Source organism: Syngnathus scovelli, chromosome 2 (genome assembly GCF_024217435.2).
Source record: "Syngnathus scovelli strain Florida chromosome 2, RoL_Ssco_1.2, whole genome shotgun sequence".
NCBI lineage: Eukaryota > Metazoa > Chordata > Actinopteri > Syngnathiformes > Syngnathidae > Syngnathus > Syngnathus scovelli.
This window is the reverse complement of record NC_090848.1, coordinates 9,630,335-9,657,381: the sequence shown is the minus strand read 5'-3', so window position 1 is coordinate 9,657,381 and position 27,047 is coordinate 9,630,335. Positions and strand designations below refer to the sequence as shown.

Here is a 27,047-nt window from a genome sequence, read left to right as displayed (position 1 = left end):
GATTTTGATAACGTGCTGCTCTTGGCAATTTCTTTTCAGATCCTTAACTCCAGGGTTGTCAAAACGTTTTCCTGCAAGGGTCAAATCAGTGCGTGTGGAATCTCGTATTTTATATTGTATTTCATATTTGTAACTTGTGCACAACATAATAGTAATTTGGAGAAAAAGCAACTTTTTGTCATTTATTTACATTTGGTGGAAATTATATAAAAAATAATCTATTTAACATAATGTCAATGAATGTTTGCTTCTCCAGTCCTTGACTACCCAGCATTCATTTAGCATCATGTCACCATGGCAACGGTCCTGTTAGGCTGCTAGAGCAGCATCTTTTTCATCAAATTGCACTCAATCCATCCAGATGTGGACATAGCATGACATCTCATTGCTGGCACTTGTCCATATGTGAATTCAAAAAGTCTAGTCACCACAAAAGAGGAACCACAAAATGTTCAGGTTGATCCTACTTATTGGGTGCTACTGGACCTTGTCACAAGGGGTCCAAAGACAGTAAAAATCTAGAAGACTTCTCTTCTGCGGCATTCTGGTAGCTCCGTCAAACCTTGAAGTTCTCGCAGACCCTGAAAGATGACAAGACGGTAGCCAAAGGTCAACAGTGCCCTCGGCTGTTCAAGCCTTTGATTGCCTCCAATTTTAATGAACTGGACCGAGAACCACACCAACACAGTATAGGGATGATGATTGCTAGCCAGGGAACCAATGGTCATAGTAATAGGGTGGGAGGTAGGGTCATCACTCAGCCAACATGCATCTCAAAATATCTGCTTCCTCCTACATTAGGCCTTCGACTTCTTCCTTTTAAATTGCACCATGTTTTTGTGGTCAGTAAAAAGATTCCTTCGGGATATATTGTACGTTTTATCAAGTCGTAATTCGTATTTTGTAAGCATTGCAAAGCAACAACTTTGCATATCTTAAAAAATATTAAAACTTTTAAGGCTGTAAGGTGAGTTTGAAATTATAGTTTAAAGTGTTTTGGGATTATATTTTGGGTTTATTATCATAGGCAACCATGAATTTATTCACAGATTCCCGTGATACGTGCCATGAATAGCAAGTGTTCAAAGACATGTTCAAACATCTGGAAACGCTCAAACCTCAGTCCATCACACTGCACTTCCATTAACACTTTCAGCACTGTTAACGTGAAATGTCGTCAACAGGAACAAGGAGCGGCAGCGACAGATTTTGAAATCAACTACATTTGTTTATGAGAATGGGCAGAGAAAAATGTTGGACAGATGTGGTCTTTAATCTGGGAAAGTTTAAAAGAAAAAAAATATGGCTAGCAGATGTCAGCATTGAGTCTCTTTCGGATGAGATCATGGTGTACGGATACGCTGGAACTTTGCAACGTTGACCTTTACGAGCAGCTTGTGATTCATCAAGGGTTTGTCATGTTAAATTTGCAACAAAGAGTGTCTCAAAAGAGAGAAGAGATAATGGACTACCACTAAATAGCGTGCAAATTGTTTACTAAGTTTACCAGATGCAAATGATTATTTTTAATATCAAAAGCACATTTTCATAATTGTCATTGCATTTTCTAAAAGTAAAGGACTGTTCAGTTGTTTGTGGCATCAGTAAAGAAAAAAAATATTAGTACCAAAGTCACTGTTGTGCATAAAATATTTTTTCGCAAAAAGCTTGTTTCCTGCTTTTTTGGTCCAAAATAAGTGATTTGAGTAAAACCAACATATGTTCAACGCTGATTACTACTAAATGGACCAAGGAAGAAAGTCCAACCTGTCATTTGTGTTGTGAGCATTGAAAGATCACTCAGAGTGCTCTAAATTGGCTGGAACTCAATGAGTTCTTTTTAGAAAATAGCTGCCATTGAAATATCCATCTCAATACAGGTAACAAAGGAGTATGTACCAAGCTCCCCTGCTGCAAGCAAAACAAAAGCAAACAAAAAAAGAGCATGCAGATCTATCATTTTGAATGAACAAACACGACAGACTTGACTAAAGCTTATGAAAGCTATTCATGTTGGTTTTATGTGTGTGATGGTGATAATGAAACTGACCTCCAGCACCATCCGGATGTTTGCTTTAATTTTGGCACTGTCTTTGGTCAGCTGATCTGTAAAGCTAACACACATTCACACAAAAGCAAAATTAGCATGGGGGGTGGTCATCTTGCAATGGGAAAAATGGACAACACTTCGCTACCACCTTGTAAAATGTTTAAAGTCAAACTAAATATTTTTGGGGGGGTAAACTTCCCTATATCCTGTCAAATTGCGTGAGTATTCACTGACGCTGTTAGTTGACTTGTCTTCTTGTCGATGAAGTGCAGAGCTTCAGCGTGGTCCATCTCCAAGAAGAAGCCAAAGCCCACCAACACAAAGATCTTAGATGAGTCCTCCCTGTGAAGATGAGGACACGCAATAATACTCGTTAATTATCTTTTTGATTAAGCCATTGAATTGTACTTGTATACAGGCAGAAAGATATGCTTGACTAAATATTATAGTATTAGTCGTTGTTGTAGTATATGGGAGAACTGCACGCGCTTACACTTCAGCCTGAACATAGAAGTTACAGCCGAGGTCAACATCTGCTTTGAGGTGGTGGGAATCCGTCTCCTGTATACACACACACACAACGCGTATATCATACCCACAATGCTTAAGTGTGTATGTGCACATGTGTGTGTACCTGAAGAGCCTTTAAGGTGCTTTTCAGCTGCAGGTAATGAGAGGCTTGCTCATAAACAGTATCGCGTTGCTCCATCACTTTTCTAAAAATGACACACATGTGGTGTTAAGCGTAGGCCCTGACCGATTAATTGGCTAGCACATTTAATCAGCCGTTAACAGCTCTTTTCTATGTATTAAGATCATGATATTCAAATATCCCCTATGTCCCAAAAGTAATAAATAACATAATTGTTTTGTCTTTTTTGCAGTTAATCCATCCGTCTCTTACTGTAAATCTTTCTTCAGTACTTCGTCAATAAATCTTTCATATTGCAGCACCTTCGAAGCCACTGTAAACTGAGAATTATCGTTAGTTTTAGAACGATCTGGAGGCGCCATTGCCGTTTGCTTGTGTTCCTTGGTTGACACCGGGGCGCAAGAATATGACGTCAGGAGGCGGGGCCACGCACATTTTGCGACAATTTGTTGGCGCTCAGGGCAAAATCAAAACATAAACGCAGAGAATTTTCTGTAAGTATGCCCATGTTGTTGTTATTGTTTTAATATATGTGAATGCCTGTTTGAAGGTCTACGTGATTACACACGGTTATTAATCGCAGCTTTATTAATATTGAACCTGGCATAAATGATACAAAAATAAATCCTGTGGGAAATAAAGGTTCGTTTTTTCCCCACAATGTACTATAACGTGCGCACACATTCGTGGCCAAGAATCAGGTAACATACTAATGACATAATCATAATGATACTGTCATGAGAATTCTTTGATGAGGGCTGGCCTGATGATTTGGGGCTGTGGGCATTTTATCTCGATGTTGCCTCAAGTTAGTCTGTGTGGAATGCTTGGCCACAAATTGCAGCCGATAGCAGCTCTTGAATGAAAGTGCAATTTGTTGCTGTATTTGGGAATAAAGCGATTGAAATGGATCAGCGACTGTATCTATCATCCTTGACAACATGCGTAGATTGCGGTATCACTGTCATTCCTGGACAATTGGCGCACATTCCCCAGACAGTGAGTCTCCAGACTCCAGACATTCTTCATTTTCTAGCAAACGTGCGCAAGTTGCTTGGCAAAACCTCCAAGTTGTTCATGTTATTGTTAAGAATCTCACAACAGTGAAGCACTGTTGTTCTCAAAAAACATCAAATGTGACGTGAGCCCAAAACTCTACTTATGCAAAACCAGTTAAAAATGATATACATTAGTTTTTAAATCAAGCCTTCCTGCAGTGGGGTATGAATAAAGAAACAGTTCACTCAGCCCTTTGTTTGCAGGAGATTGTTGAATGCCGTGCCCTACTTGGTAGCTAAATTTTACATACAATATGTGTACACTAATATGCTGTTGTTGTGTTCTACCTGGTCTGAGATGTCGTCTGGAGCAGATGAATCTTCATCATTGGAATCATCATGTGGACTAAAGTCAGTTAGGAGGTCTCCTCGTCTGTCCCCACAGGTAGCTTGAGTGTTTGCTCAATGTTTGATTAAAGTCTTTGAAAAATATTGGTAAAAAAATAACTTGTCAATGATGAATTGAGGGCCCTGGAATTATTGTCCTCTTGTTAAAGTTTGACAAGTTGTTCTTTGGTCAGGGCTATTAATTCAGCAGTGTGTATGTGCGCATGTAGGGAGGTGCAGTTCAAGGAAATGAGAAGAAGAAAGGGAGCGCCCTGCAGGAGGCAAAGAAGAAAGGGAAAATGTCAAGGAGCCGAGAAGAGCGAGACAAGGATCTGCAGGTCCAACTGCAGCGGCTGGTGAGCGCAACCAATCGCTTCACAGATAGATCCTTTTGTAATCTGTGGATAGAAGTAAGCAATGGGCGCCACATAATGTTTAAGTGTGTGTGTGTAGGACCTCTCCAGCAGGTCGTCTGCCAGCAGGACAGGTTTGGTCTATTCAGAGACCTTCACTCGTCATCACAACCTGTGGGACTCCAAGTAAGCTTACCTGACCTATGAACAGTCTATATATATGTGTCACATGATCATACGTCGTAATAAATTGACCTCGATGTTCAGCCATGCAGAAAGTCCTGCCAGAGTGACGTCCATCATAGAGGAACTGGACAGACAAGAGCTGTCGTCTCGCTGTGTTCAAGTCCAGGTGAGAGTTTGACTGACCTCCCGACTTCGTGCTGAAGCAGGAGAATTAAGCACCTTTGTGTGTTTCAGCCCAGGGCAGCCACTGATGAAGAGCTGCTTCTCGTCCACACGTGAGTTCACCAAAACATGAAATAATACAACTTTGTTTTACATGCCACATGTCCTCCCTACAGGAAGGAATACATCGAGCTGATTAAGTCCACCCAGATGATGTCTGAGATAGAATTGCGTCAACTTTCTGACAAATATGATTCCGTTTATATCCATCCTGTAAGAACACACATGCACATACACACCTTGGGTGCGAAGACAAAACACATACACAAACTTATTTGTTGTGTGTGTGTGTTACAGGAGACCTTCCAGGTGTCCATATTGGGGGTGGGATCAGTGCTCCAGCTGGTAGACCAGGTTCTGACGTCTGAATTGAGGAACGGCTTTGCTGTCATCCGGTATGACATGAGTGTTCCAAGGAGGTGTTCAGGACTCCCTCATCAACCAATAATAACGTTTGTGTCGTGTGCGTGTGTGTGTGTCAGACCTCCAGGACATCACGCTCAGTCAAACAAGGCCAACGGTTTTTGTATTTTCAACAACGTGGCCATTGCAGCTCGCTACGCTCAGAACAAACACAAAGTCAAAAGGTATGTGAAAAGTGTGGCCAAAAAGCGAGGATTGCTCAACCAGAATGAGCAATTTGACATACTGAGCACAGTTAGACAAAAAATAAAATTCCAACTATGGGGTGGAACGTTTTTTTTTTTTAAACTGTACAAATAATTCAGGTTTAACAATTTCAGCTCTGTTCATCTGTGTTGAGTTTGTTCACACAAGGCTTTTTTTTTTTCTCGTGTGTGTCAGGGTGTTGATCGTGGACTGGGACGTTCATCATGGTCAAGGTATCCAGTATGTTTTCCAGGAAGACCCCAGGTGACATCTCCTGCTTTTGAACACAAAAATAATAAGAGTTGTCCCGTTGAAAACGTGTGTTAAAATGTGTGTGCGTGCGTCAGCGTGTTGTACATGAGCGTGCACAGGTTTGAGCAGGGTGCTTTCTGGCCTCACCTGCCAGAATCTGCCAACACCTTTTTGGGCAGCGCCCCCGCCGAAGGACGAAACATCAATCTGGCCTGGGCCACGGTCAGTCACATCAATTATTCTCTAGCAGCACTTCACAAATTTAAGAGATTCAGAAATAATTCACAGCATACTTCTCCACCAAACTCCCTCAATAAGTGATCAACAGTTAATTGTGCCTTCTGCCCTCTGCTGGAAGAGCATTTCATTGTTTTGCCTGTCACCGTCACAAGCTTACTCTCAAGTTTGCTATCTCCTTGTTCAGGCAGGAAAAAGCGACGCAGACTATGTGTGTGCTTTCCAGCAACTGCTGCTTCCTGTTGCCTATGAAGTAAAGCTCTCACTGATTCCTCTGCAGATGACTGTTGACATCACACTTTGATATTAAAACATTATCTGTGTGTGTGTGTGAAGTTTCAGCCGGAGCTGGTTCTGGTCTCTGCTGGTTTTGATGCTGCACTCGGGGATCCCAAGGTATGACTGAAAAGTGGAAAAGCTTTCACTGGGCCATTATAGAAGGACAAAATAATGTTCTGCGGAATAAACAGCAAAATTCAGTATCCAAATGATATCGTCGCACTCCCCAACCTGTGTGTGGGTGTGTGTTTTTTCAGGGTCAGATGTGCGTAAGTCCTGAGTGTTTCCAGACATTGACACACATGCTGATGTCTTTGGCAGAAGGTCAACTCGTTATGGCTCTTGAGGTAAAAACAAAGATTATGACACCATAATGTCTGCAAATTGCTCCGAATTTTAATTTGGCCTCATGTAGATATGCCGTTTGTTTTTCTTGTGAATTTTCATGGTGATTTCACCTCTCGTGCGGCCAGCTGCCGTCCGGAGTGACGCACATTGTTAAAAAAAAACGCAAAGTAGTGAAGCCGCAATAGGTGAAGCCCAAAATGGCGAGGAATATTATAATTTATTAAAGTAATTTATAAGAGGACTTATCATTTCAGTCGTATTTATACATACACAAATGTATTTTTATGTATGTTTAGGGAGGTTACAACCTGCAGGCGACAGCAAAGGGTGCTACCGCCTGTGTTCGCGCTTTGCTGGGCGGAGCCTGTGCACCAATGGCTTCATCCACTGCACCCTCTGACTGGTACCTGTGACATACAAACACACACACACACACAAGCAGTGATACTTATTTGTGTTATCGAAATTAAATTTAAATCAGTGACATGAAATTTTGAGACTCCTGTACTTTAGCTAACATGAGGCTATGTGAATGCTAACTGACCCTGGAATTTAAAATAATTACGTGTCTCTGTGTATCAGTGCCATGAAGTCCATCTCTGAGACCATCTCGGCTCTGTATCCATATTGGACCTCACTTCAAGTCCTGGGTAAAAACACACACAATCAAACTTCATGGCAGTGTCTATTTCTGTTTTAGGTTATGTATTAATTTTAAACTAGTGTTTTCAATCTTTACTGAGCCGAGGCATATTTTATATCAGGAACATTTCACAGTATGTCATTCACAAAAAAGCTACAATGATCATCTTTGTCTCAATTTACTCAAAAACGTACTTAATACTCAATTTGGGCCTGTTCGTGATTAGGAATCACTGTTCAAAACAGTTAGTTGTTGTACCTTGTGTTGTGTTGTGTCTCCTGTAGAGGGTGATCATCTTGCTGAAGGAAATGTCCTCAGATTAACAGGCAATGAGGAGAGGCCACAAGGTCCCCTTGTCACGACAACAGGCCTGGTGTATGACGAAAGAATGATGGAGCACCTGAACCTGTGGGACAGGTGGGCGGGTGGGTCCTTGAGGGTAATCCGCACTGGATTGGATAACTGACGTGGTCCACTCTCCTCCATGTTCTCTGCAGGCATCATCCTGAACAGCCACAAAGAATCTTCAAGATCTTCTCTAGACATGAGCAGCTTGGACTGGTGGAACGTTGCCAGCGCATCCCAGCTCGTTTCGCCACCGAGGATGAGCTCGCCATGTGTCACACGTATGTGACAGCATCCGTGTTGTTAGGCATGAAAACAGGGGGGGGGGGGGACCCGTGAATTTCCATCCATCCATTTTCTGAACCGCTTAGTCCCCACGGGGGTCGCGGGCGTGCTGGAGCCTATCCCAGCCGTCATCGGGCAGTAGGCGGGGGACACCCTGAACCGGTTGCCAGCCAATCGCAGGGCACACAGAGACAGACAACCAATCGCACTCACACTCACACCTAGGGACAATTTGGAGTCTTCAATCGGCCTACCAAGCATGTTTTTGGAATGTGGGAGGAAACCGGAGTGCCCGGAGAAAACCCACGCGGGCCCGGGGAGAACATGCAAACTCCACACAGGGAGGGCCGGAGGTGGAATCGATCCCGCACCCTCCTAACTGCGAGGCGGACGTGCTACCCAGTGCGTCACCGAGCCGCCAACCCGTGAATTTGGACCCGTGAATTTGTTTGTGTGAGTGAAACGAGGGCCGACTGACCAGTGAGTGTGTGTTCCGGTGGCAAAGCCGATGGCAGCCTGCTTTGATGGTGTCTTGCTTGTGGAGTCAAACAGAAATAAAAACATTTTGTGTGTGCATGTTTGTTTAGCGCTGACCACATCAAGCTGATGAAGTCTACCACTACGATGAAGAGCAGAGATCTCTATAAACTGGGAGAAGAGTTCAACTCCATCTTCATCAACAATCAGAGTTTCCAGTCAGCCCTGCTGGCTGCTGGAAGCTGCTTCAACGCTGTGGACCACATCATGAGTGGACAGGTACCAATCACTGCATGCCTTCAAACACGCCCTTATATATCAAGACTGGAGCTCTTTTTCACCTTTCTGGAGCTTCGGTCTCTCCTGGACATTGTCTTGTGAGTCAAGATGCTATGCTTTGTGTCCTGGAGCTCCTCTTTCCAAAGTCTCAGGGAGAACATGAAATTTCTCCCTGGGATTTTGCAGCCAAATTCAATGTGACATCACACTGAAAGAGGTTTGCTAATAACACTATGGATACGTGGATATGATTGCCAAAGAGTGCAGTACATGTTATTGACTTACACATTCATACACAAATTTGTGTGTGAAGGTCAGAAGCGGCGTGGCTATCGTGCGTCCCCCTGGTCACCATGCTGAGAGAGAGACAGCATGCGGTTTTTGCTTCTTCAACACAGCGGCACTCGCCGCTCGCTACGCACAGAAGACTTCCCAGCATGCATCTGCACGAGTCTTAATCCTGGACTGGGACGTTCACCACGGCAATGGCACGCAGCACATGTTTGAAGACGACGATAGGTAAAATGTGATTGGTGTGACCAGCAGTCTTACTGACTTTTTTAAATTAATTATTCTTGTGTGAACATGATGATTGTAAATTTTCACAGAAATGTACAGTTTGTGTGCTTATCTGTTCGCAGCGTCCTCTACATCTCCCTTCATCGCTATGACGACGGGAGCTTCTTTCCGTCCTCAGAAGACGCCGCCTCGGACCGGGTGGGAGTGGCCAAAGGGACGGGCTTTAATGTCAACGTGGCGTGGAGCAACGGCAGGATGGGAGACGCCGATTATCTCGCCGCTTTCCACCATGTTGTCATGCCGATTGCCACCGAGGTAACACGTACCTAGGTTTTCATCTCATTTCATCTTCTTTTTAACCATGCTCTCTTTGCTGCTGAAGAGCACTGTAGATTTGTTTAGTGTATGATCTGCCTTGTGCGTAAAGACAAATAAATCAACATGCCTTGCTTCGATTCACAGTTCAATCCAAGTCTGGTTTTGGTGTCTGCGGGATTTGACGCGGCGCGGGGAGACCCTCTGGGTGGATACCGTGTGACTCCGGAGTGCTATGCCCACCTGACTCACATGCTGATGTCGTTGGCTTGTGGGCGAGTCTTACTCATACTGGAAGTGAGTGATGGTGCTAAGTTGCGCTGGGAGCATTTTAATTGAGAAACAATGTTATGCAGAGGTGTACTTATCCAATTATATAGACAAATAATATTTTATGGTCACTGAGGAGATTTGGTGGGCGGGATATTTTCTTCTTACTGGGGGGGACATAACAGAAAATAACTGGGAAGCTCCTTTAATTTTGTTTTATGCTGAAGATAATTTGGGTTTGATGCTGCATACGAGGAAGTTGGGAAGACGGACTTTTCTATCTTTTGACTAGGAAAAGTGCATTAGAACGATCCATTGAACTGAGTTGCAAAGCCGGGGGAAAAAAAGGACCCCGAGTTCACCAACGGACTTCAATATATGATCACTTGACATTGGCGACCCTATGAAAACACAGTGAATGGTAAAACATAATAGTATAGACATAATACATATTTAGCTTTATTATTTATTATATTATTTCAGTCATTGAAAATAACTTCACGTAACATGTGATTTGTACTTGCTGTGTGATCTTGCATTAAGTTATTCATTTGAAATTAATACATTTTGAGGATTTAATCTTCCTTTATTTATATAAATTATGGAATTTCTAAACAAGGTTTGCTGGAGGCCAATATGTGTTGTGATGAAGCAGAACAACAAACAATTTATCGAAAGCAGCCATCCTTGTTGTTTACATTCGCCTCGAACACTTTGAGGTCATAACTGTGACATTCCGAGTGGGATAAATCCGACTTTCTACCTTCCTTGAACGCAGCATGAGATCAAAAGATAAAGTTGAGACAGGAGCCTTTTTAGAATATAAATTAAAATCATCATCATCATCCTGATATATAAATTTGAGTCAATCAATTAAATGGAAAAATCGTCCAGCTCTTAAATGCTAACTGCTAAACAATGTAACGAGTGACCTGTTGTGTCACGTCACAGGGTGGTTACAACTTGACGTCCATCTCTGATTCGATGGCCATGTGCACGAGCGTGTTACTCGGCGACCCTCCTCCTTCTTTGGAGACCCCCCTCCCTCCAGCGCACCGCTCCGCCGTGGCAGCCATTAATGAAGTCATCCGACACCACGCCCCCTACTGGAAGTCGCTGAGGATAAACAGTGAGTCCGGGGCTTCTGCAAATGTCGCTGGTGCAGCTCCAAAGCTTTTTGTGTGCTTCATGGATAAATTGACTAACAAACAAGAACAAAACTCCTATATCTAGAATTTAGCCAACATTATAAGAACATCATTTTCAGAAGCTAATGCTGATAATACTGATTTATTTTATTACGCACTAATTATTCTATTAGCTAATTTTCAGACATATTTTATGTGCAAATTATACCTTTTTTTTTTAACCTCTTCTGGTAATTAGCCAGCCTATGTGCCTGTTTCTATTGTCTGTTTGCCCCACTTTGGTTTAACACTTGTTTTGTTCTTAGTCCCAGAATCCCTGCGAGCAGCTATATCGTCCCCAAGCACTCATCAGAGGCGCAGTGGAAAAGTGAAAGGCAGGAGGTCAAGACAGAGTGGTCCAGACAAGCCACCACTGCCCCCTGTGGGATTGGAGGTCACAGCAGTAATAGCATAAATACTAAAACATCATCATCTCATTAATGCACAGCGTTGACATTGATTTTGGTATTTCAACCCAACAGGCCAACCACAGTTTGGACCAGCTCACACTAGGATTGGCGAGCTTGGACATCAGACAAAGCACACCGCACCCATCTGACATGGGAGCGGAGTCAAGTGAAAAGACATCTGAGAAGAACCAATCCATGGCGGAGTCAAATGAAGTTTCACCTAAGCAGAGTCAATCAGCAGAGAGCTCGCAGACTCCGGTAAGTTCAAGGCTTTGTGGGCTAGTAGTGTCACCAATGAATGTTGCCATGGCAACAAGCAACCACCATTGCAGTGGGGACTATTTGTCTATCGATGCCAGGGGTGGACAAACGGGCCACTTTTTAAAATATTAAGCATTTAAATTAATGCAACAAATATGACTCAACTCTTGATAATGCAAATGATCGATGGGCCGGATTAAAAACGGCACCATGTTTTTTGTCGTTACTTGATGGCGTTGCTTTCTTACTTCCTGCCAAACTTATGTCTCGTTATCGCACTCAGATCGTGGTCGTCGCCGCACCAGCAGATGATGACCGTGGAGAAGAGGCGGACCCTGAGCAGCAGGGAGCATGCGGTTGGTCCAAACCTCAAAGTACTCTGGAGCTGATGAGTGGAGTTCAGATGGTATTATATTCTATTTCTATACTCTGGAATTTCCCACACAGATGAACCTCTAACCTGTGTGTGTGTTTTTTTTTGTCTCCTCAGGCTTCCATGTACGTGGTGAACCCTCTTTCGTGGTGTCCTCACCTGGACGCTGTCAAGCCCCTGCCCCCATCTGGTATCGATGTCTTCCTGCCCTGTCAGGACTGCGCCTCGGAGGCAGAGAACTGGATTTGCCTCACTTGCTACAAGGTGATGGATAGATGGATAGGTCAATAGAAAAGGTTTCCTGTCTTAGACGTCCTATCACAGCAATGTTCTTGTGTTATTTTTATCTCATAGTGTTTTCACAATAGAAGTTATCCCAAGTAAGATTTCCATGTGTAAAGCTAATGATGAGGTCACACGTGTCCCTGGCGCCAGGTGGCGTGCGGCCGTTACGTCAATGAGCACATGTTGATGCACGGCGCGATGTCCGATCATCCCGTGGTGCTGAGCTTCTGCGACCTCTCCGTGTGGTGCTATGCGTGCGAGGCCTACGTGCACAACCAGGTGATTTCACACTAACTCATTAAATTAATTGATTGATTAACCATACCGTACCAAACAAGAAAATTTGGATGTTTTGTTTTCGTCTTGTAGTGCTGTTGTTGTGTTACAATAACTGTGTAACCTCACTGGTGCATGCAGGCCGTGTTTGAGGCGAAGAACGCCGCCCACAGCTCCAAGTTTGGAGAGGAGATCCTGCCAAGGAGTTAGGAGAATGAGGACGCAAAAGAGATGTTAATGAAGAGTGCTCTGACTTTTTGTACATTCTGTCATTGTTACAGTGAACCCCAGGCAATTGTTTTGTATCGTTTTACTCCTCCCACATACTTAAAACACATTTTTAAAACAAACTTAAAATTATTAACACGCCTGTTCTCACTTGCCAACTGTCAAGAGGCAACGGAAAAAAAAAGACACCTCCGAATAAGATGCAAAGCACACTTGCATCAAGCTTTTTTATTTTATTATTATTATTTTTTTTATTTGACAAGTAAAGCGTACGTCAATGAATATTTCTGTAGATGTACCAAATTAGCCAAGGGGTGTTTTTTTCCTCTGTTGACCCTGTGGCAAGGTGTTTAAAGTGTCTTGCCCAAGGACACAACGACACATGCCTCGGACAGAGCTGAGTTCGAACCTGCCGACCCTCTGGTTTCTGAACGACCCGCTCTACATTGCCTAAGCAACATCTCGTTCCCATTTTCTGTTTGCTGCAAAATGAAATGAAGCAATATATAGTTAAAATGTTCAACAGAACCATTAAAAAAAAAAAACAGGTGGACGTTAGCCAGTCTGAAATACTGACGGAAGCTCACTGTCAGACTGATGATGCCCTCCACTCTTTATAAACTTTAAAACATCCGCTGCTTAAACAAACGTGGAGCAGTAGCACATACAGTATAAACAAACATACAACGGTGCTCAAAGTCATTTCGTAGAAATTGGGATTATCACTGCATTTTAGTCAGGGAATTTCCTTTCCTCTGCTTGAACTTTGGTACAACACTGAATGTGTGGAAATCAACATTTGGACTGGCTTATATAATTATATAGTAAAACTTTTTTTAAAAGTCTGCAGACTGCAATATCGGAGGGGTTCACTGTCACTTTGCCTTTTAGCCAATGAGAATTGTTGACATTAATATGTTGAAGTTGCTGTGGCAACACTGTTGCACAATAATGTTTGTCTACAAATTATCAACAACAACAAAAAACTTTTGTATGTTTTTAAGAGATTCACTTGGGATGAGAATTACACAAATTAGTCGTCGTTCACGGAGAGCATCCATCCATTGTATTTACTTTTTATTGTCATTAGCGTCATGGGTGACTTGGAGTCAAATAGACAAACAATCGGCAGTCAAAGTTGGGCAAATGGGGAAAAACAATAGACAGCTCGCCAAACAAGCCATGGTAAACAATAGACTGGTTACAATGAAATGCTTATACTTGGTTATAATTATTAGAGAAATGTAACTTTTTATATGTGCTTATTCATTTTAAAATGTATTGTTTGATAATTTATCTTATTACATAATTTGTTAATTGATTTATCTTAAATAAAATAATTTGTAAAATCACTGAATTGGTTAGTTTATTACAAATAATGCAATAAATATATGGTTGTTATTTTTATTTATAACATTATTGTACATATATCTTTATATTATTATTTTGGTGGGGGGCCAGCTTCACGCAGGTTTTGTACCTACCTTGCCGGTAGCGCTGCACCGCTAAAGTTCCTCGTTCCGCCTCCAGGCGTCGCTGTGTTGTAGAGTCACTGCCTCCTCATATCTTCCTAACCTTGCTGGCGGACACGCGCGTTGTTGGACACGGCTGGAACGCGCCTCCGTCCTCGTCTCTCTCGGCCCGCGTGCGTGCGAAGCTGCTGCAGGTTGGTTTTCACGTCTAAAGCAAAAATCAATGCCGGTGTTGGCGTCACGCAATGCTGGCGAAATTGCACTTTTTATTGACAAAATCGTGGATATATACTCTAGCAAGACTGCTTCCCATTTGAGCGCTATAAATAAAATGAACGTCGTTTCTTGTGCGAAAGCGAGGCGGCTCGATGCAATAGTGGGTAACAGGTTTGCCTCACAATGCCGAGATTCTAGGTTCGAATCTGAGCTCATTCAGTAATTGTGGAATGTGCGTGTCCTCCCTGCGCTTGTGTCGGCTTTGCACCGTTTGGACCACCACTTGCACCCCAAATCGCGATCATTGAAGAATGCCAATGAAAATTAATACAGTAGTCTTAAAACGTGTATTGACATTGACCCAAGGTGACATCGGCCTGGGTGAATTAAAAACAAAGAAATTATCATACGAATAATGTGTCCTCCATTCTGCGATTTTTTTTTCTCAAAACCTCCTCCAAGGAAAGCTGAGGAGTCCCGTGACACGTGAGTAGGGTCATGGCGTCGGCGGCGACACCCGACTTGGGCGACCTGTCCCGCCTGTACCAGACCGAGTTTGTGCGCAGCGCCCGCGCGGTGGGTGCGCTTTGGGCCGTGTGCACGCTATGCTTCGCCATCATCCAGGTGGTTATCCTGGTGCAGCCGTCCTGGATCGGAACCGGCGACGTGCGGCACCTGGGGACGGGGCCATCCCCGCCCGCTGGAACCCTCGGATTGTTTGAGGTGATTGCAAACTGCATCTTTTCATTTGGAATGATGAATGCCCCGCATCCCTGGTCTTCACAGTTGTTTAATATTGGTACAAATGTTACATAGACAACAAACACTGAGCGCTAAACATACTTTCTTTTCTGTGCACCCTCCCACATCACATCAGGTGTGTCTGGAGTCGGACCGGCCCGTTCCAGATTGCCGCGGCCGTCTGTCCAGTCTGTCCCCTCTGCCGTCCTTCCAGTCAGTGGCGGTTCTGGTGGGCATTTCCCTGTGGGCGGTTTGGACCAGCGTGGTTTGTCTGTGCCTCTTCCGTTTCTGCAGCGCCGCCACCGTCTACAAAATCTGCGCCTGGCTACAGCTCACAGCCGGTATGATTGCTTCTCGTTGCCTCTGACTTTGAATCACATGACTTGACTCAAGTCAGATTTAAGTTGCCAATTTTCAGACTCATAGTTACAGTTGCGCATATGTAACTTTTCCCATCTCTGCATTCAGGGTTCTGCTTGGCATTAGCGTGTCTGCTATTCCCCGACTCATGGGAGAGTCCAGAGATGAGAGTCCTGTGCGGTGACTCTGTGAGTGATCCGAGACTCGGCTCGATGCGACAGGGTCGGCGGTTGACTGTGGCGTGTGTATTTGTGTGTGTTGCACCCAGGTGGGCAGCTTCTCGTCGGGAAACTGCTCGATCCACTGGGCTTTTATCCTAGCCATCCTTGGTGTTTTGGACGCCGCCATCTTGTCCACGCTAGCATTTGTGCTGGCTAACAGACAAGATGCCCTGCTGCCACCGCTTGGCAAGGAAGGTGCGTTCATGCACATAGTTGTGGCAGGTCTGAAGGAACAAGCTGTGTATTGTGTTTCCGTTTATTTTTTCTGTACATATGTTTGTGAATATGTGTCTGTGTGTATGTATTTGTGTGTGAATATCGTGTTTGTCTGTGTGTATGTTTGATTGAGTATGAATATATTTATTGAATATATTATAGTATATCGTATTGAGTATATTTTTGGTTTGTGTTTGGTGTGTGTTTATGGGGTTTTTGTGTTTGTGTTGCAGTGACTACAGGACTGCTGATGTCAGCGTAGACATCGTGTGACTTGTCGTCCGTCTCAGACGATGACATCATCATCACAATGGCATTATATGATGTGATGGAGACACAACGAAAGATGGAACTGTTATTCATGACCTCATTGTGTTCAAGCATGTCAAGTGTTTAGCAGTTAGCGTAGTTAGTTCGCTACCAGTGGTGTGGAGTGTGTTAAGGAGTGTATTTTCCGTAAAAACAAACTGTCATTTTATTTTTCCTCTTTGTATGAGCGCTCTCACCTGAAACAAAAAACACTGTGTACCTTGGTTTAGTGTAGCAACAGCGTGCATCACGTTTCCATAAAAATTGTGTTTTTATTAGAGTTGGGCGCGTCAGTAAATTTTGCCTGTCCATCATTTTAAAAAACAGACAGGCAGTGTGGTGATTACTGGAAGAAAAACAATGTCATTGCTGGTGAAAGGCAAATACAATAAGACCAGCTTCCTTTACCAGCCGCGATGACCTAAAAAAAAGGAGCAGGCTTGGAGAATGGGAAAGAAAATTGAGTGAAGTTGAGCGAAATTGAAACATGGTTAACGATTTGAACTTTATTATTACTTTTGATTACATTGTGCCATGTAGGCATGCACACTTGTGGTCACATGACAAGCTGGAGTGCACAAACACAACTGGAAGGAAATAATCACAGAGCTTTGAATGATGTTCTTGGTGGTGCCACTTTGAACTTGACCTCCATCCATACAACGTCACAAATGACAATACGATGAGGTAGCCGTGGCCAGGTGGTTAGGCTCGAGCTATTATCCTGTCGTGTGGGGCGTGTCAAGACTACTTTTTTCAGACCTGATCTTTTCAATGACTAAGGATGGCTAGACAAATATAATTGGCCTAATCTGAGCATTTTTTTCAGTAAAGGCCCGATTGGCGGATATCTTTGAAGATGATCCAGATTATTCTGTTGTGTGGTTTAGATATTTCTCTGTATTTGAGATTTTTTTTTAAATTTATTTTGATCAAATTCATTGAAGGCCAACTTGTTAAAGAGGACTCTCGATTGTTTTGTTGTGTGGGGTGTTTTAAAGGTACCCCCCCCCTGCTGGTCCTGTTAATGATTGAAGTGGGATACACACCTACCGATAATCAGGCTTCATTTAAGAACTTTCCCACCGATATAGTAGAATTTAGCAATGACCCTGTGATGAGGACATTTCTTGAATAGGCATATGTTCATGACAATAAAGATGAATCTGCTCAACACCACTTCCATCATTCCCTTTCCTACTTCCTCATGTGGTTGACAATCTGGTGAAGCACCACGTGGTTCAGAGCAGCTCTCCGGCGTCGGGTACCATGTTGCACGTTAGACACCGTGTCAAGTTGCTGCCCGTCCTCTTCATCCTCATCCAGCCTCTTCACCCTGAGCAGGGGTTCGTTGCCGGATGGTGGCAAGGCATCATCACCAAGGGACCGGCGGCTTCTCTTGTGGGCGCTTCCAGCGGTCTCTGTGACAGACAGATCCCGCCGTGTGCGCCGGTTGGAGGGGGCATAGTCGGGTTTGAGGATTGGAAGGATCCTGGCAAGTAGACGTCTGAGGAGGCGGGATCATGTGATGAGAGTTGCTTGGCTTTCATTTGGCTCTTCATTGCGTACGTACCTCATATCGTCATCGCTGATCTCTTCGTAGTCATCACCTCGAAATCGATCAAGCCTTGCCTTTGCTGCCTGGGCTCCACCTACTTGTGGCTCCACCCTGCCAATCACATGTCAGTTTTTAATCTTGAAGAAAAATCAAAAGAATACTTTTTAGAGAGTCCAATAAGTCTATAAGAACGCTCTAGTCTAGAAACTCCACGACCAATTTCCAAAGACTCCTTTGAGAGTCCAGCCAGTCTGCAAAGACTCTTTAGAAAATAGTCTGTAAAGAGTTTGGAAAATAGTTTGGAAAGACATCTCAGTAAGTCTGTGGAATTTTGAATTATTATCTGAATATTGCCGTATTCTTATTCATTACATCCTACAATATGTCCTTCATAGGGCCATCCCATCACCTGTCTAGCAGGGCCTGAAGCACCTGAGGTGTCCACCAGGCCGCAGCGGGCCTCCCCCGACTTGGACCCCGGCCCTGGTTCTGGCCCTGGAAATCCCCTTCTCCCAGCTGTACATCCCCAGGAGCAACCAATTGGGCAGCCCCAGCTTGGGCGAGGAGGCGGAGCAAAGATGCCAAGGACGCTACGTGAAAGTGACAGACTCAATTGGATTGCCAATGTCACATGAATATTTATCATAAGAGGACATTTCATAATGTTTGTGTAACAAGGATGCCACCGGAAAGTACGTGTGATGTCATGGTCCAACCTGTTCGCTGCTCCTCCTCCTGCTCCCGTCTCTGAGCCCTCTCCATCAATCGTTGAAGGGCCTGCTCCAAGCTGGGCCCACTCCAGCCATCTGACCGGTAGTAGGCCGGATGTGACATCATCTCATCACGGTCATTGTCGTAGGCCAACGGGTTCTGACGGCCGACTCCTATGCGAGCTGCAAGTGCACACTGACAAAGGTTGTTTGCCATCAGATCAATAAAAATACATTGCCGACCGTCAGCTCTCGTTTATTTTTCATCACTTCACTCCAGCGTCGCTGTACCTGAAGCTTGCTCAGAACAAAAATCTGCCTTGCAGTACACTGCTCTTACCACTAATCCACAGTGCTGCTTCTAATTCATTAGATGGATTCTTTTCTACTAAGCAAATCAAAACTCATCCAGTATTTACACTTTTTATACCATGTTTGTCATCATCACCTTTATTCACACATGCAGACACGCACACACTCCAGGAGACTGTAAAGTCTTGTTGCCATGGGCTACTGCCTCTTGTCACTATGGTGACCAGGAGCTCAAACGCAATATTCGTCAGCATACACGCACACACATCCACACACATCCACACACCAACGCGCAGTTTCCACAAAATGGCAGTAATAAAATAATAAAAAGTAACAAACTGGAAGCAGCCGGTGGAGCATCACGCTGGATCAGAACAAATAGCGCCTACCTGAGCGGCGTGGAGCAGTGCGGCACTGAGCAGTAGGAGGCCAAGCGACGCCATTCTGACCACTGAACACGCACAAAAATCCAACAACAACGAGGTGGCTATGTAGGGAAGGGGGGGGTGAGAGAGACGGGGGAGGAGAGTGATAAAGCTAGATGAGAGAGAGCGAGAGGCAGGAGCGAGTAATTAGAGTGAGAGACAGGAAGAGGGTGGGATTGATGAGAGAGTGGATGGGGACAGGAGGAAGACAGAAAAGAGGGAGAATGATGGGAGAGCAGACAGAGCGAGGAGCGATGATACTCAAAAGGGGGGTGGGAGCGACAGGGAAGAGAGAGGGAGAGAGAGAGAGAGAGAGAGAGAGAGAGAGAGCGAGAGAGCGAGAGAGAGAGAGAGAGTCTTTATTCAGGACTAGTCTTTTGCAATGACCATCTTCTCTCAAGTATATTTTATTTGTTTAGTGCTTTCTCACAGAAGAGTCTTAAAGAGTTTCATAACAACATCTCTTAATCTTAACCCGCTCTCATGGCGAGAACCTTCACTGACTTTAAATACTTCCTGCTAAGACTTGAACTCTTGCTTGGGAATATAATTATATTTTTGGATAAAGTTCGGTCTTGCATCTTATTTTATAAGGAAATCCTTGTCTCAAGACTTGAACCCTCTCTTGGAATTAAAATGTTCTCTCATGGCAAATATCTTGTGTTAGGACTGTGACCTTTTCTCGGGACAAGAGCTTTCTTTCAGGTCTAGTTCCTTCTCTCCTGCCAGAGCCCATTCTTCAGGATCTATTTGAACAAGAGCCGTTTGTCAGGACTGGAATCTTCTCTCTGGAAGAGAAACTTGTAAGGCGTATTGGTTGGTGACGCAAGTGAGTCATTTGGAGTTGCCTTGGCAACACCACAAAATGAGATTTTCATTTGTGTGTTCGCCCCAAACACGGCACACAATTGCTTTGTTTTGTTGTTTATTAAATCATTCCATTGGATAAACACAGCAGGGGGAGCGGCATAACAACAAATTACACGTACATCATCACCATTGTCATCATTTTCATTGCGCCATCTAAAACATACACACCATACTAAGTGTTGGATTGCACATCCATTTTGCAACTATATTGAATGTGACAACATGAAGTTAACGGGTGAAGATGCCCCATTCTTGTGCTGCTTGGAGAGCGAGCAACCGATTAAACACTCAAAGCCAGATCTCTTGAGATTATGACTGAACAATGTCTTTTTTCCATTTTATTTGCCCATAATAAAGAAACTGACAGAAGAATTTACCAGATTCATGGCTAATGCTATGGACAAATGATGAATATAACAATTAATCAAGATTACAACTTTGTCCCTAGACTAGTTGAGACAAGAACCTAATCATAGGAATTGAACCTCGTCCAAGAACTAGTACTAGTACAGATCCAATATGGTAAACTCAAAGACATGACCACTGCAATGGGCAAACCAATGCAATAAGGCATACCTATGTCGGTAGTCATCTGAATCTGGAGTCAGAACATAGAGCAAGAGGAAGGGAACAAAACTGTCAAGGAGAGCAAGACAGGTACACAGGGACACACACACACACACACTCAAACACGACTGTAAATTTCTGTACAACACAAACATCCACAAGGATGGTTGCTGATTGGCTGAATGGGTAAAGTGATTGTCAGCAGAAATGGCCATCACAAGATTGATGGTTTGATCCACGTTGTGTGCGTGGAAACATTAGCAAGGCCAAAAGATTAGCAGCCAAAAAGCTAAACTAGCCACTTAAGGTAGCAATGTTTTTATTGTCATTTCTGCTGAGTCACTAAAAACTACAACAAGGAAGCTTCTGACTTGACTAAAAATGCTTGCGGTTTTAGGTTTGAAATTAGTTTTACTCTGGTTTAGGTGTGTAAACGCAGGATGGTCACTACAGATAAACATGGAGAAAAAAGTCAGTACGATATACAAGGTATTCAAGAATAGCTTAAAATATGTATATGGATATACAGACAATGAAGCTCCGCGTAATTGTAGTTCGGCATTTGCAAATGTGCTTTCTCTTTAATTAATTGTTGAAACCCTTTTTGTGCACAGGCCAAATCCACGTCTGCTGGAAAAAAAAAAAATTTGGACACATCTTATAGCATCTGGGTGGCAACAAACTGTGTTGGAGAGGCGAGGCGCTTCATTTTTAGTCAGACCATAACCTTGTCTTTAAAACAAAAAAAAATAAAAAAGTGCTTTGCCGTCTTGTGGCATCTACAGGCTTGCAGATTTTCGAAGCGGAGGAACAATGTACAATACTCCATACAGTTGCAAAAAAAAGTAAATGAACCCTTTGGAATGACCTGGATTTCTGCATAAGGTGGTCATGAAATGTGCTCAGATCTTCATTTAAGACAGTACATCAAACAATAACATGCGTTTCTGTGTTTATTGGACACATCTTGTGTTTACAGTGCGCAGTGGAGAAAGCATGTGAACCGCAAGAATAATTCCCAATGAGAATATCGGAGTCAAGAGTCAGCCAACCAAAAGTCGAATCAATATGACATTGAAAGTGTGCGTTAAAGCTGCCATACCCTGTAAAAAACATACATTTGATTTTATTTAGCTCTTGTGAAGCAGCATTGCCTCTGCAAAAAACAATCTGTATAGTATTGTATGTCGATTGTTACACGGATAAAGATCAGCCGACATATGACCAATTTATGCTGAAATCCAGGTCATTCCAAAGAATTTGCATATTTTCGTGCGGCATATATATTCATTTGTTTAGTAATTTAGTTGTTCGTTTGGTTATGTAATTGGCAAACGTCACAACCGTAATATTTTCATTTGTTTGTTAGTTTGTCAGCTTTGACCTCATCTCATATCATACAGTATGTTCAAAGTGAACATCGGCGCTCCAGATTACCCCCTCACAAACATTTGGGTGTGTTCCATTGTGGGAAGGTAACAGGCAGGCATTCGCTTCCGTTGCTTCCTGTGAAGGTAAAACAAGAAAGTTACGTGATCTGAAGTGGTCATCGTCCCTGAGTTTCCAGACGGTCCCTCGCTGGCAAGAGCCAATCGGCATTGAGAACAACTTTCATGTCACATGTATGCGCCGCAAAAGACATACTGGCAACTAAAGAAAAAAATAATCACACGTCATTGCTCTCAGTGGGATCTAAGATTAATTTGCATCTCTAACTTCCTAAATTCAAATGTTGTACAATTTGGAGTTTGATCAGAGTTTAGTGTAACTTCCCAGAGAACTCACCAGCTTCCCGTCAGCTCACATCTGATTTGAGAAGGAGGTGGGTGCCCCCTGCTCTGCTCCCTGCAAACATCACCATGGAACATGAAACAGTCTTATTATATTCGACTTCATCTGGATGTTCTAAAGAGGGATTGTTTCTGACCTGGTTGTAACCCTGCTGGTTGTAGTCAGGCTGGTAGCCCCCCTGGTTACTGGCGTAAGGATCCTGCTCATAGCCGCCTGGTGCGATAACGTCAGTGGGGAGTTTCTCCTGAGCGGGTGGAGCTCTCATGAACGGGGCGATGATGCCGGTCTCTTTGAAGACGAACCACAGATTTCCCACCCATAGAACCAAATTGATGAAGCCGAAGGCCTGCACACAGACGAGGGTGTCATTAACGGTCACTAGCGGTTGTCAGCCATTGTTAGTGGTCAATACAGGTAGCCGACATCAGCAATAGGTCACTACTACTTGTTAGCAGATGCTATCGGTAACTAGTGCTGTCGCTAGTGACCACCAGCCACCATTAATTATTAGACAAACTGATATGACTTAACAAACAATAACTTGACTGACCGGGACGCGAAACAAGAAGACAGCAGGACATAACGACAGCAAGACAATAGACAACAACAACCCGGAAGGGAGTGACACGCAGACAGGACTTAAATACGCGACAGGTAACGAGAGGCAGGTGACTGTGATTAGTACATGGTTTGTGAGTTGACACAGGAAGGGAGGGGCGAGTGCACAGACAGACAGAAACCATGACAACCGAGACACAGTAACACGACTGGGGACGAGACGTGACATATTAGAGGTCACTGCTGGTTGTTAGCTGTAGTTAACTTCTTAACAAAATATATAAATAAACAATAATAAAAAAGCAAAATAATGTATAGCAATATTGCTCGCAGTGGTAATAATTAATTCATAATTAATTATAATAATCAACTAATAATTATGTTGTCGTCAGCTGTTGTTAGTTACCGTTTTTTGTCAATAGTGGCCGTACAAACTGTTAGCCGTCATTACTCGTTGTTGGTCACTAACAGTCTTAAGATGTCATCAATGTTTGTTAGCTGATTATTAGTGGTTGTTAGTGATCACTAGAGGTCATTCGAGGTAGCGAGTGTTGTTGGCAGTTGTGAGCTGTCAGTAGATATCATTTATGGCTGTCAGCTATCATTAGCTTTCACAGTTGTTATCTGTCATTGCTCACCACAGACGTGTTGAGTCCAGACATGACGGGGTCGTGGACTTCATGACATCGGTTCTCCTCAGCGTCGCAGGCGGTAATCAAAGTGATGACCTGATCTGGGTCTGTGGCTGTCTTGACATCAGACAAACCCTTGGCCCATGCCGCTGAGCTCACCAGCCACATGAAGGCGAATACAGCGCTCACGCCAAGGTCCTATAAAATACATAGAAGTCGGTGACATGACATGTTATTTTAGCTTATAAGATTTTGTAAAGTGTTTTGTTACGGCGAAAGCTATTGTGAAAGCGCCATGTGCATAAAGATGTATTGTATTGTATTGTATTGTATTGTATTGTATTGTATTGTATTGTATTGTATTGTATTGTATTGTATTGTATTGACATTACCATTAATATTTGCATTAAAGATATCATTACTTTTAGCATTATTAGGACAAATGTTAGCATTAAACTTGTTGTAGCCTCCAGTCATTAACATGAATACACACACACTCACCACAAGTGGGCCCTTGTTGTTTTCCTTGTACTTGTCAAAGAAGAAGACGTAGACACTGAGTGCTGCCGTGGCATACAAGAAGGCGAATACGCCGATCGTCACAAAGAATTCCGCCGAGGAGGAGTAGTCGCCTACTAGGAAGAGACGCTCCGTGTTGCCACCCTTACAAGTGGGGGCGTCAAAGTACACGTGATGCAATCTGACACACACACACACACATTCAAACACAGAACATTTTAAAATATCATAATCAACATTAGCAATAACAGTAGTATTAAAAGCCAAAAGGAAAAGATTAAAAATAGTGGTAATGTTAGCACTTCAAAATACAGTGGCATTTATGTATTATTATTATTATTATTAACACTAACATTAACACTGCTACTTGCGCTTCATGTCCATGTGTATGTGTAGCACAGGCTGAAACATATTTTGTACGACAATAATAACAAGTAAATAAATATATCAGTTGTGCATGAGATCTGTGATTTTTAAGATAAACGAGTTGTTTGAACCAATAGCTATATCTTTTTTTAAAGATATAAAAACACAATGCAATGTTTTGAACGTTGAACAGCTGGTGATAAAAGTGGTGATTGCTTTGTGTTTTGTATCTGCAGTAGACTTCTCTTCCTAGTGTCAAAGTGATTGATGGAAACGTTAATATCGATGGACTCAAGGCCCTTTTCCTGACCTGAAGGGATATTCAAACTCGACCTCGATGCTCAAGTCACTGTCCGTGCGGTTCTTGCAATCCACGGACATGCACAGCATTCCAGAGTAGCTTCCGCATGTAGAGAAGGCCAAGATGGCGAAGAACTGATGGAATCAATTCTCAATTATTACAAATAGTGTGTCTCATACAAAGGGCGTGCGTGCATGTGTGTGTGTGCGTGTAACTGACCCACTGTAGGATCTTGATAAAGCCCAGAGGAACCTTCAGCACCCTGAACTGTCCCTGGGCCACCAACTGGGGGATACATCAATCATTTGTTATCCAATGACAAAAGCAGTGCTATGCCAACTTTTCGCAGCATTCAATGGCATCGAAACCTTTTGGCAGGGACATCGTATTATTCCCCGTTATGTGGGAAAAAATGCAATGCCTCACATTTGATCGAAGGGGAGCTGTAGCATATTGTTTTATTTCTTTTGACGATAACATTATATGATATCCTTTTAACGTTATTAGGAGGTGACAGTGGGTACACTAACAGACTCAGGATCTGTTTGTTAAGGTATTGACTCACGACCCTCACGGCCGGCTCCTTAACCAATCCTATCTCCAGCGACCATCCTTCTACGTGCCGTTAACTTGAGGACACGACATTGTGACGTCACCGCGAGCGGTGAACATCATGTGACACAAAACAAACAGGGGGGGGGGGGGGATGTTTCTTCATCAGCATCCTCCTCTGCTTCCCCCGCAGTAATGCACATATACAGTACACAAAAGACCGGATGACGTCACTTCAGCTCATAGTCGTGCACGTAAAGCAGCATTCCAAAATAACTAGCTCATCTAAATGTGCGCTGTTAAGGTTTACGCGCACTGGTCTTCGTGGACGCGGCAGGCTTGATCATGCACCCGTAAAACGGCCGAATGGACGAGTGCGAGCGTGCATAGGTACCCAAATAAATAAAAAATAAAAAAATCGGGGCAGAGGAATAGGACGAAATATGTTAGTTATTTTCTTTTTTTTTTACCTGATTGACGACGTCCATGATGCTGGATGTGTAAGAGCGCGACACCAGATGGACCAGCAGGGGGAGGTTGCTGTAAGAAGTGGGAGGTGGAGGCAGAGAAGGGAGGGGCTGGACTGTTTCCTGCGTGCTTTTCTTATTTTATTATTATGCGTGGGTTTTCTCCGGGGGCTCTGATTTCCTCCCTTAATCCAAAAGCATGCATGGTCGGGCGACTGAACACTCCAAATTGTCCGTAGCTGTAATTGTGAGTGGTTGTTTGTCTCTTATGTGCACTGTGATTGGATGGCGACCAGTTGAGGGTGTCCCCTGCCTACTTGCTCTGGCACGCCTGTGACCCTCGTGACGAGAAGTAGCTTTGGATGGATGGATGGATGGATGGATGGATGGATGGATGGATGGATGGATGGATGGATGGATGGATGGATGGATGGATGGATGGATGGATGGATGGATGGATGGATGGATGGATGGATGGATGGATGGATGGATGGATTTTTTCAGTGAACGAGAGTGAACGACTTGACTTCAATCAATAGGTGCCGTTGTCAAAATTACCGTGTTTACTTGATTGTTTTTTGTCTAGTGTATTGCTTAGTTGTGTGTGTTATTGAAGTGTGTGTGTGTGTGGGGGCGATTTGTTCACTCTTTTGAGTGAACTGATTCTAAAGATTCTGTTCACTTAAAAGAACTGGAATGCACATCACTGACTCCCAGTGCATATCCCTGGGAAGTCATGCGATCAAAAACTGTAACGGTCCACGTCAGCAGGGGGCAGTGTGGCTCCCTCCGCTAAGTAAACGTCTATGCTGGTATGTTAGAATAAGGGTGCCTGTTTATATAATTGTTAGTCATTAATTAATCCCTTGTCTGTTTGCTTGTGAAAAACAGGAATATTATATATTACTTAAACGTAGCAGATTTATTTATATTAAGAAAATGTAGGACAGGGAACTGGAACTGTGCTTCCTCTTGGGAAAATGTCCCATTTGTCAAAATATGTATGTACTGTAGAAACACAGCAACAATGTTCTATTTGGACCATTTTTGTTATACACCAAAGAAAGTGACAATGATTCCGCTCAAGTTATCTTTTTGAAAAATGATCGGTACCCGGGTCAGTAAAGTGTTCAGTCAATACTGACTGTGCTTTTGGAC

At 43.4% G+C, this 27,047-nt stretch overlaps 5 protein-coding genes across 8 annotated transcripts; 2 read left to right on the top strand and 3 right to left on the bottom strand.

The window, feature by feature from the left end:
- Positions 1-168: 168 nt before the first annotated feature.
- On the bottom strand, positions 169-4,189 carry uxt (ubiquitously-expressed, prefoldin-like chaperone). Of its 2 annotated transcripts, none has more exons than XM_049752377.1 (6): positions 4,049-4,189; positions 2,685-2,766; positions 2,544-2,611; positions 2,285-2,392; positions 2,051-2,114; positions 169-581 (listed from the first exon to the last, which is right to left on the bottom strand). In XM_049752377.1, the coding sequence occupies exons 1-6, from the start codon at positions 4,099-4,101 to the stop codon at positions 519-521; spliced, it is 438 nt and encodes a 145-aa protein (XP_049608334.1). In that variant the 5' UTR covers positions 4,102-4,189; the 3' UTR covers positions 169-518. The 2 variants fall into 2 exon arrangements, with proteins under 2 accessions (XP_049608334.1, XP_068505121.1); XM_068649020.1 differs by lacking the exon at positions 4,049-4,189 and adding an exon at positions 2,955-3,120.
- hdac6 (histone deacetylase 6) lies at positions 3,104-14,077 on the top strand. Of its 3 annotated transcripts, none has more exons than XM_049752367.2 (29): positions 3,104-3,196; positions 4,059-4,145; positions 4,318-4,443; positions 4,541-4,626; positions 4,708-4,792; positions 4,861-4,901; positions 4,965-5,061; positions 5,146-5,243; positions 5,331-5,435; positions 5,653-5,721; positions 5,805-5,931; positions 6,134-6,199; positions 6,283-6,342; positions 6,483-6,572; positions 6,870-6,976; positions 7,156-7,223; positions 7,501-7,633; positions 7,714-7,842; positions 8,434-8,602; positions 8,916-9,121; positions 9,244-9,436; positions 9,584-9,733; positions 10,658-10,835; positions 11,160-11,296; positions 11,376-11,561; positions 11,848-11,970; positions 12,055-12,201; positions 12,373-12,501; positions 12,640-14,077. In XM_049752367.2, exons 2-29 carry the CDS (start codon positions 4,059-4,061, stop codon positions 12,706-12,708), a joined length of 3,261 nt encoding a protein of 1,086 aa, XP_049608324.1. In that variant the 5' UTR covers positions 3,104-3,196; the 3' UTR covers positions 12,709-14,077. The 3 variants fall into 3 exon arrangements, with proteins under 3 accessions (XP_049608324.1, XP_049608325.1, XP_049608323.1); XM_049752368.2 differs by having other exon boundaries at positions 3,148-3,198; positions 4,054-4,145; positions 11,160-11,287; XM_049752366.2 differs by having other exon boundaries at positions 3,148-3,198; positions 4,054-4,145.
- Positions 14,078-14,285: 208 nt separating this feature from the next.
- Positions 14,286-17,440, top strand: lhfpl4b (LHFPL tetraspan subfamily member 4b). The gene is made up of 6 exons (XM_049753808.2): positions 14,286-14,392; positions 14,877-15,137; positions 15,292-15,496; positions 15,624-15,703; positions 15,784-15,931; positions 16,186-17,440. The coding sequence occupies exons 2-6, from the start codon at positions 14,913-14,915 to the stop codon at positions 16,212-16,214; spliced, it is 687 nt and encodes a 228-aa protein (XP_049609765.1). The 5' UTR covers positions 14,286-14,392; positions 14,877-14,912; the 3' UTR covers positions 16,215-17,440.
- On the bottom strand, positions 16,748-19,549 carry pcsk1nl (proprotein convertase subtilisin/kexin type 1 inhibitor, like). The gene is made up of 5 exons (XM_049753807.1): positions 19,231-19,549; positions 18,536-18,725; positions 18,229-18,409; positions 17,835-17,930; positions 16,748-17,768 (listed from the first exon to the last, which is right to left on the bottom strand). The coding sequence occupies exons 1-5, from the start codon at positions 19,282-19,284 to the stop codon at positions 17,459-17,461; spliced, it is 831 nt and encodes a 276-aa protein (XP_049609764.1). The 5' UTR covers positions 19,285-19,549; the 3' UTR covers positions 16,748-17,458.
- Positions 19,550-20,174: 625 nt separating this feature from the next.
- sypa (synaptophysin a) lies at positions 20,175-26,101 on the bottom strand. The gene is made up of 8 exons (XM_049753806.1): positions 25,893-26,101; positions 25,090-25,155; positions 24,880-25,004; positions 24,186-24,384; positions 23,691-23,882; positions 22,631-22,840; positions 22,489-22,548; positions 20,175-22,209 (listed from the first exon to the last, which is right to left on the bottom strand). The coding sequence occupies exons 1-7, from the start codon at positions 25,908-25,910 to the stop codon at positions 22,504-22,506; spliced, it is 855 nt and encodes a 284-aa protein (XP_049609763.1). The 5' UTR covers positions 25,911-26,101; the 3' UTR covers positions 20,175-22,209; positions 22,489-22,503.
- Positions 26,102-27,047: the final 946 nt, after the last annotated feature.

Excerpts from the sequence above, each read along its gene's own strand:
- uxt (XM_068649020.1), bottom strand. The coding sequence starts at position 3,064 with ATGGCGCCTCCAGATCGTTCTAAAACTAACGATAATTCTCAGTTTACA. Across the intron at positions 2,612-2,684 it reads GCACCTTAAAGGCTCTTCAG|GAGACGGATTCCCACCACCT; the intron begins GTACACACACAT and ends GTGTGTATACAG. Across the intron at positions 582-2,050 it reads ACATCCGGATGGTGCTGGAG|GGTCTGCGAGAACTTCAAGG; the intron begins GTCAGTTTCATT and ends GTCATCTTTCAG.
- hdac6 (XM_049752367.2), top strand. The coding sequence starts at position 4,059 with ATGTCGTCTGGAGCAGATGAATCTTCATCATTGGAATCATCATGTGGA. Across the intron at positions 4,793-4,860 it reads CTCGCTGTGTTCAAGTCCAG|CCCAGGGCAGCCACTGATGA; the intron begins GTGAGAGTTTGA and ends TGTGTGTTTCAG. Across the intron at positions 9,734-10,657 it reads GAGTCTTACTCATACTGGAA|GGTGGTTACAACTTGACGTC; the intron begins GTGAGTGATGGT and ends GTCACGTCACAG.
- lhfpl4b (XM_049753808.2), top strand. The coding sequence starts at position 14,913 with ATGGCGTCGGCGGCGACACCCGACTTGGGCGACCTGTCCCGCCTGTAC. Across the intron at positions 15,704-15,783 it reads GAGTCCTGTGCGGTGACTCT|GTGGGCAGCTTCTCGTCGGG; the intron begins GTGAGTGATCCG and ends TGTTGCACCCAG. Across the intron at positions 15,932-16,185 it reads GCCACCGCTTGGCAAGGAAG|TGACTACAGGACTGCTGATG; the intron begins GTGCGTTCATGC and ends TTTGTGTTGCAG.
- pcsk1nl (XM_049753807.1), bottom strand. The coding sequence starts at position 19,284 with ATGGCGTCGCTTGGCCTCCTACTGCTCAGTGCCGCACTGCTCCACGCC. Across the intron at positions 18,410-18,535 it reads GGAGGAGGAGCAGCGAACAG|CGTCCTTGGCATCTTTGCTC; the intron begins GTTGGACCATGA and ends ACTTTCACGTAG. Across the intron at positions 17,769-17,834 it reads ATCAGCGATGACGATATGAG|ACGTCTACTTGCCAGGATCC; the intron begins GTACGTACGCAA and ends CCGCCTCCTCAG.
- sypa (XM_049753806.1), bottom strand. Across the intron at positions 25,005-25,089 it reads TTATCAAGATCCTACAGTGG|TTCTTCGCCATCTTGGCCTT; the intron begins GTCAGTTACACG and ends TGATTCCATCAG. Across the intron at positions 22,549-22,630 it reads ACCAGCAGGGTTACAACCAG|GGAGCAGAGCAGGGGGCACC; the intron begins GTCAGAAACAAT and ends TGATGTTTGCAG.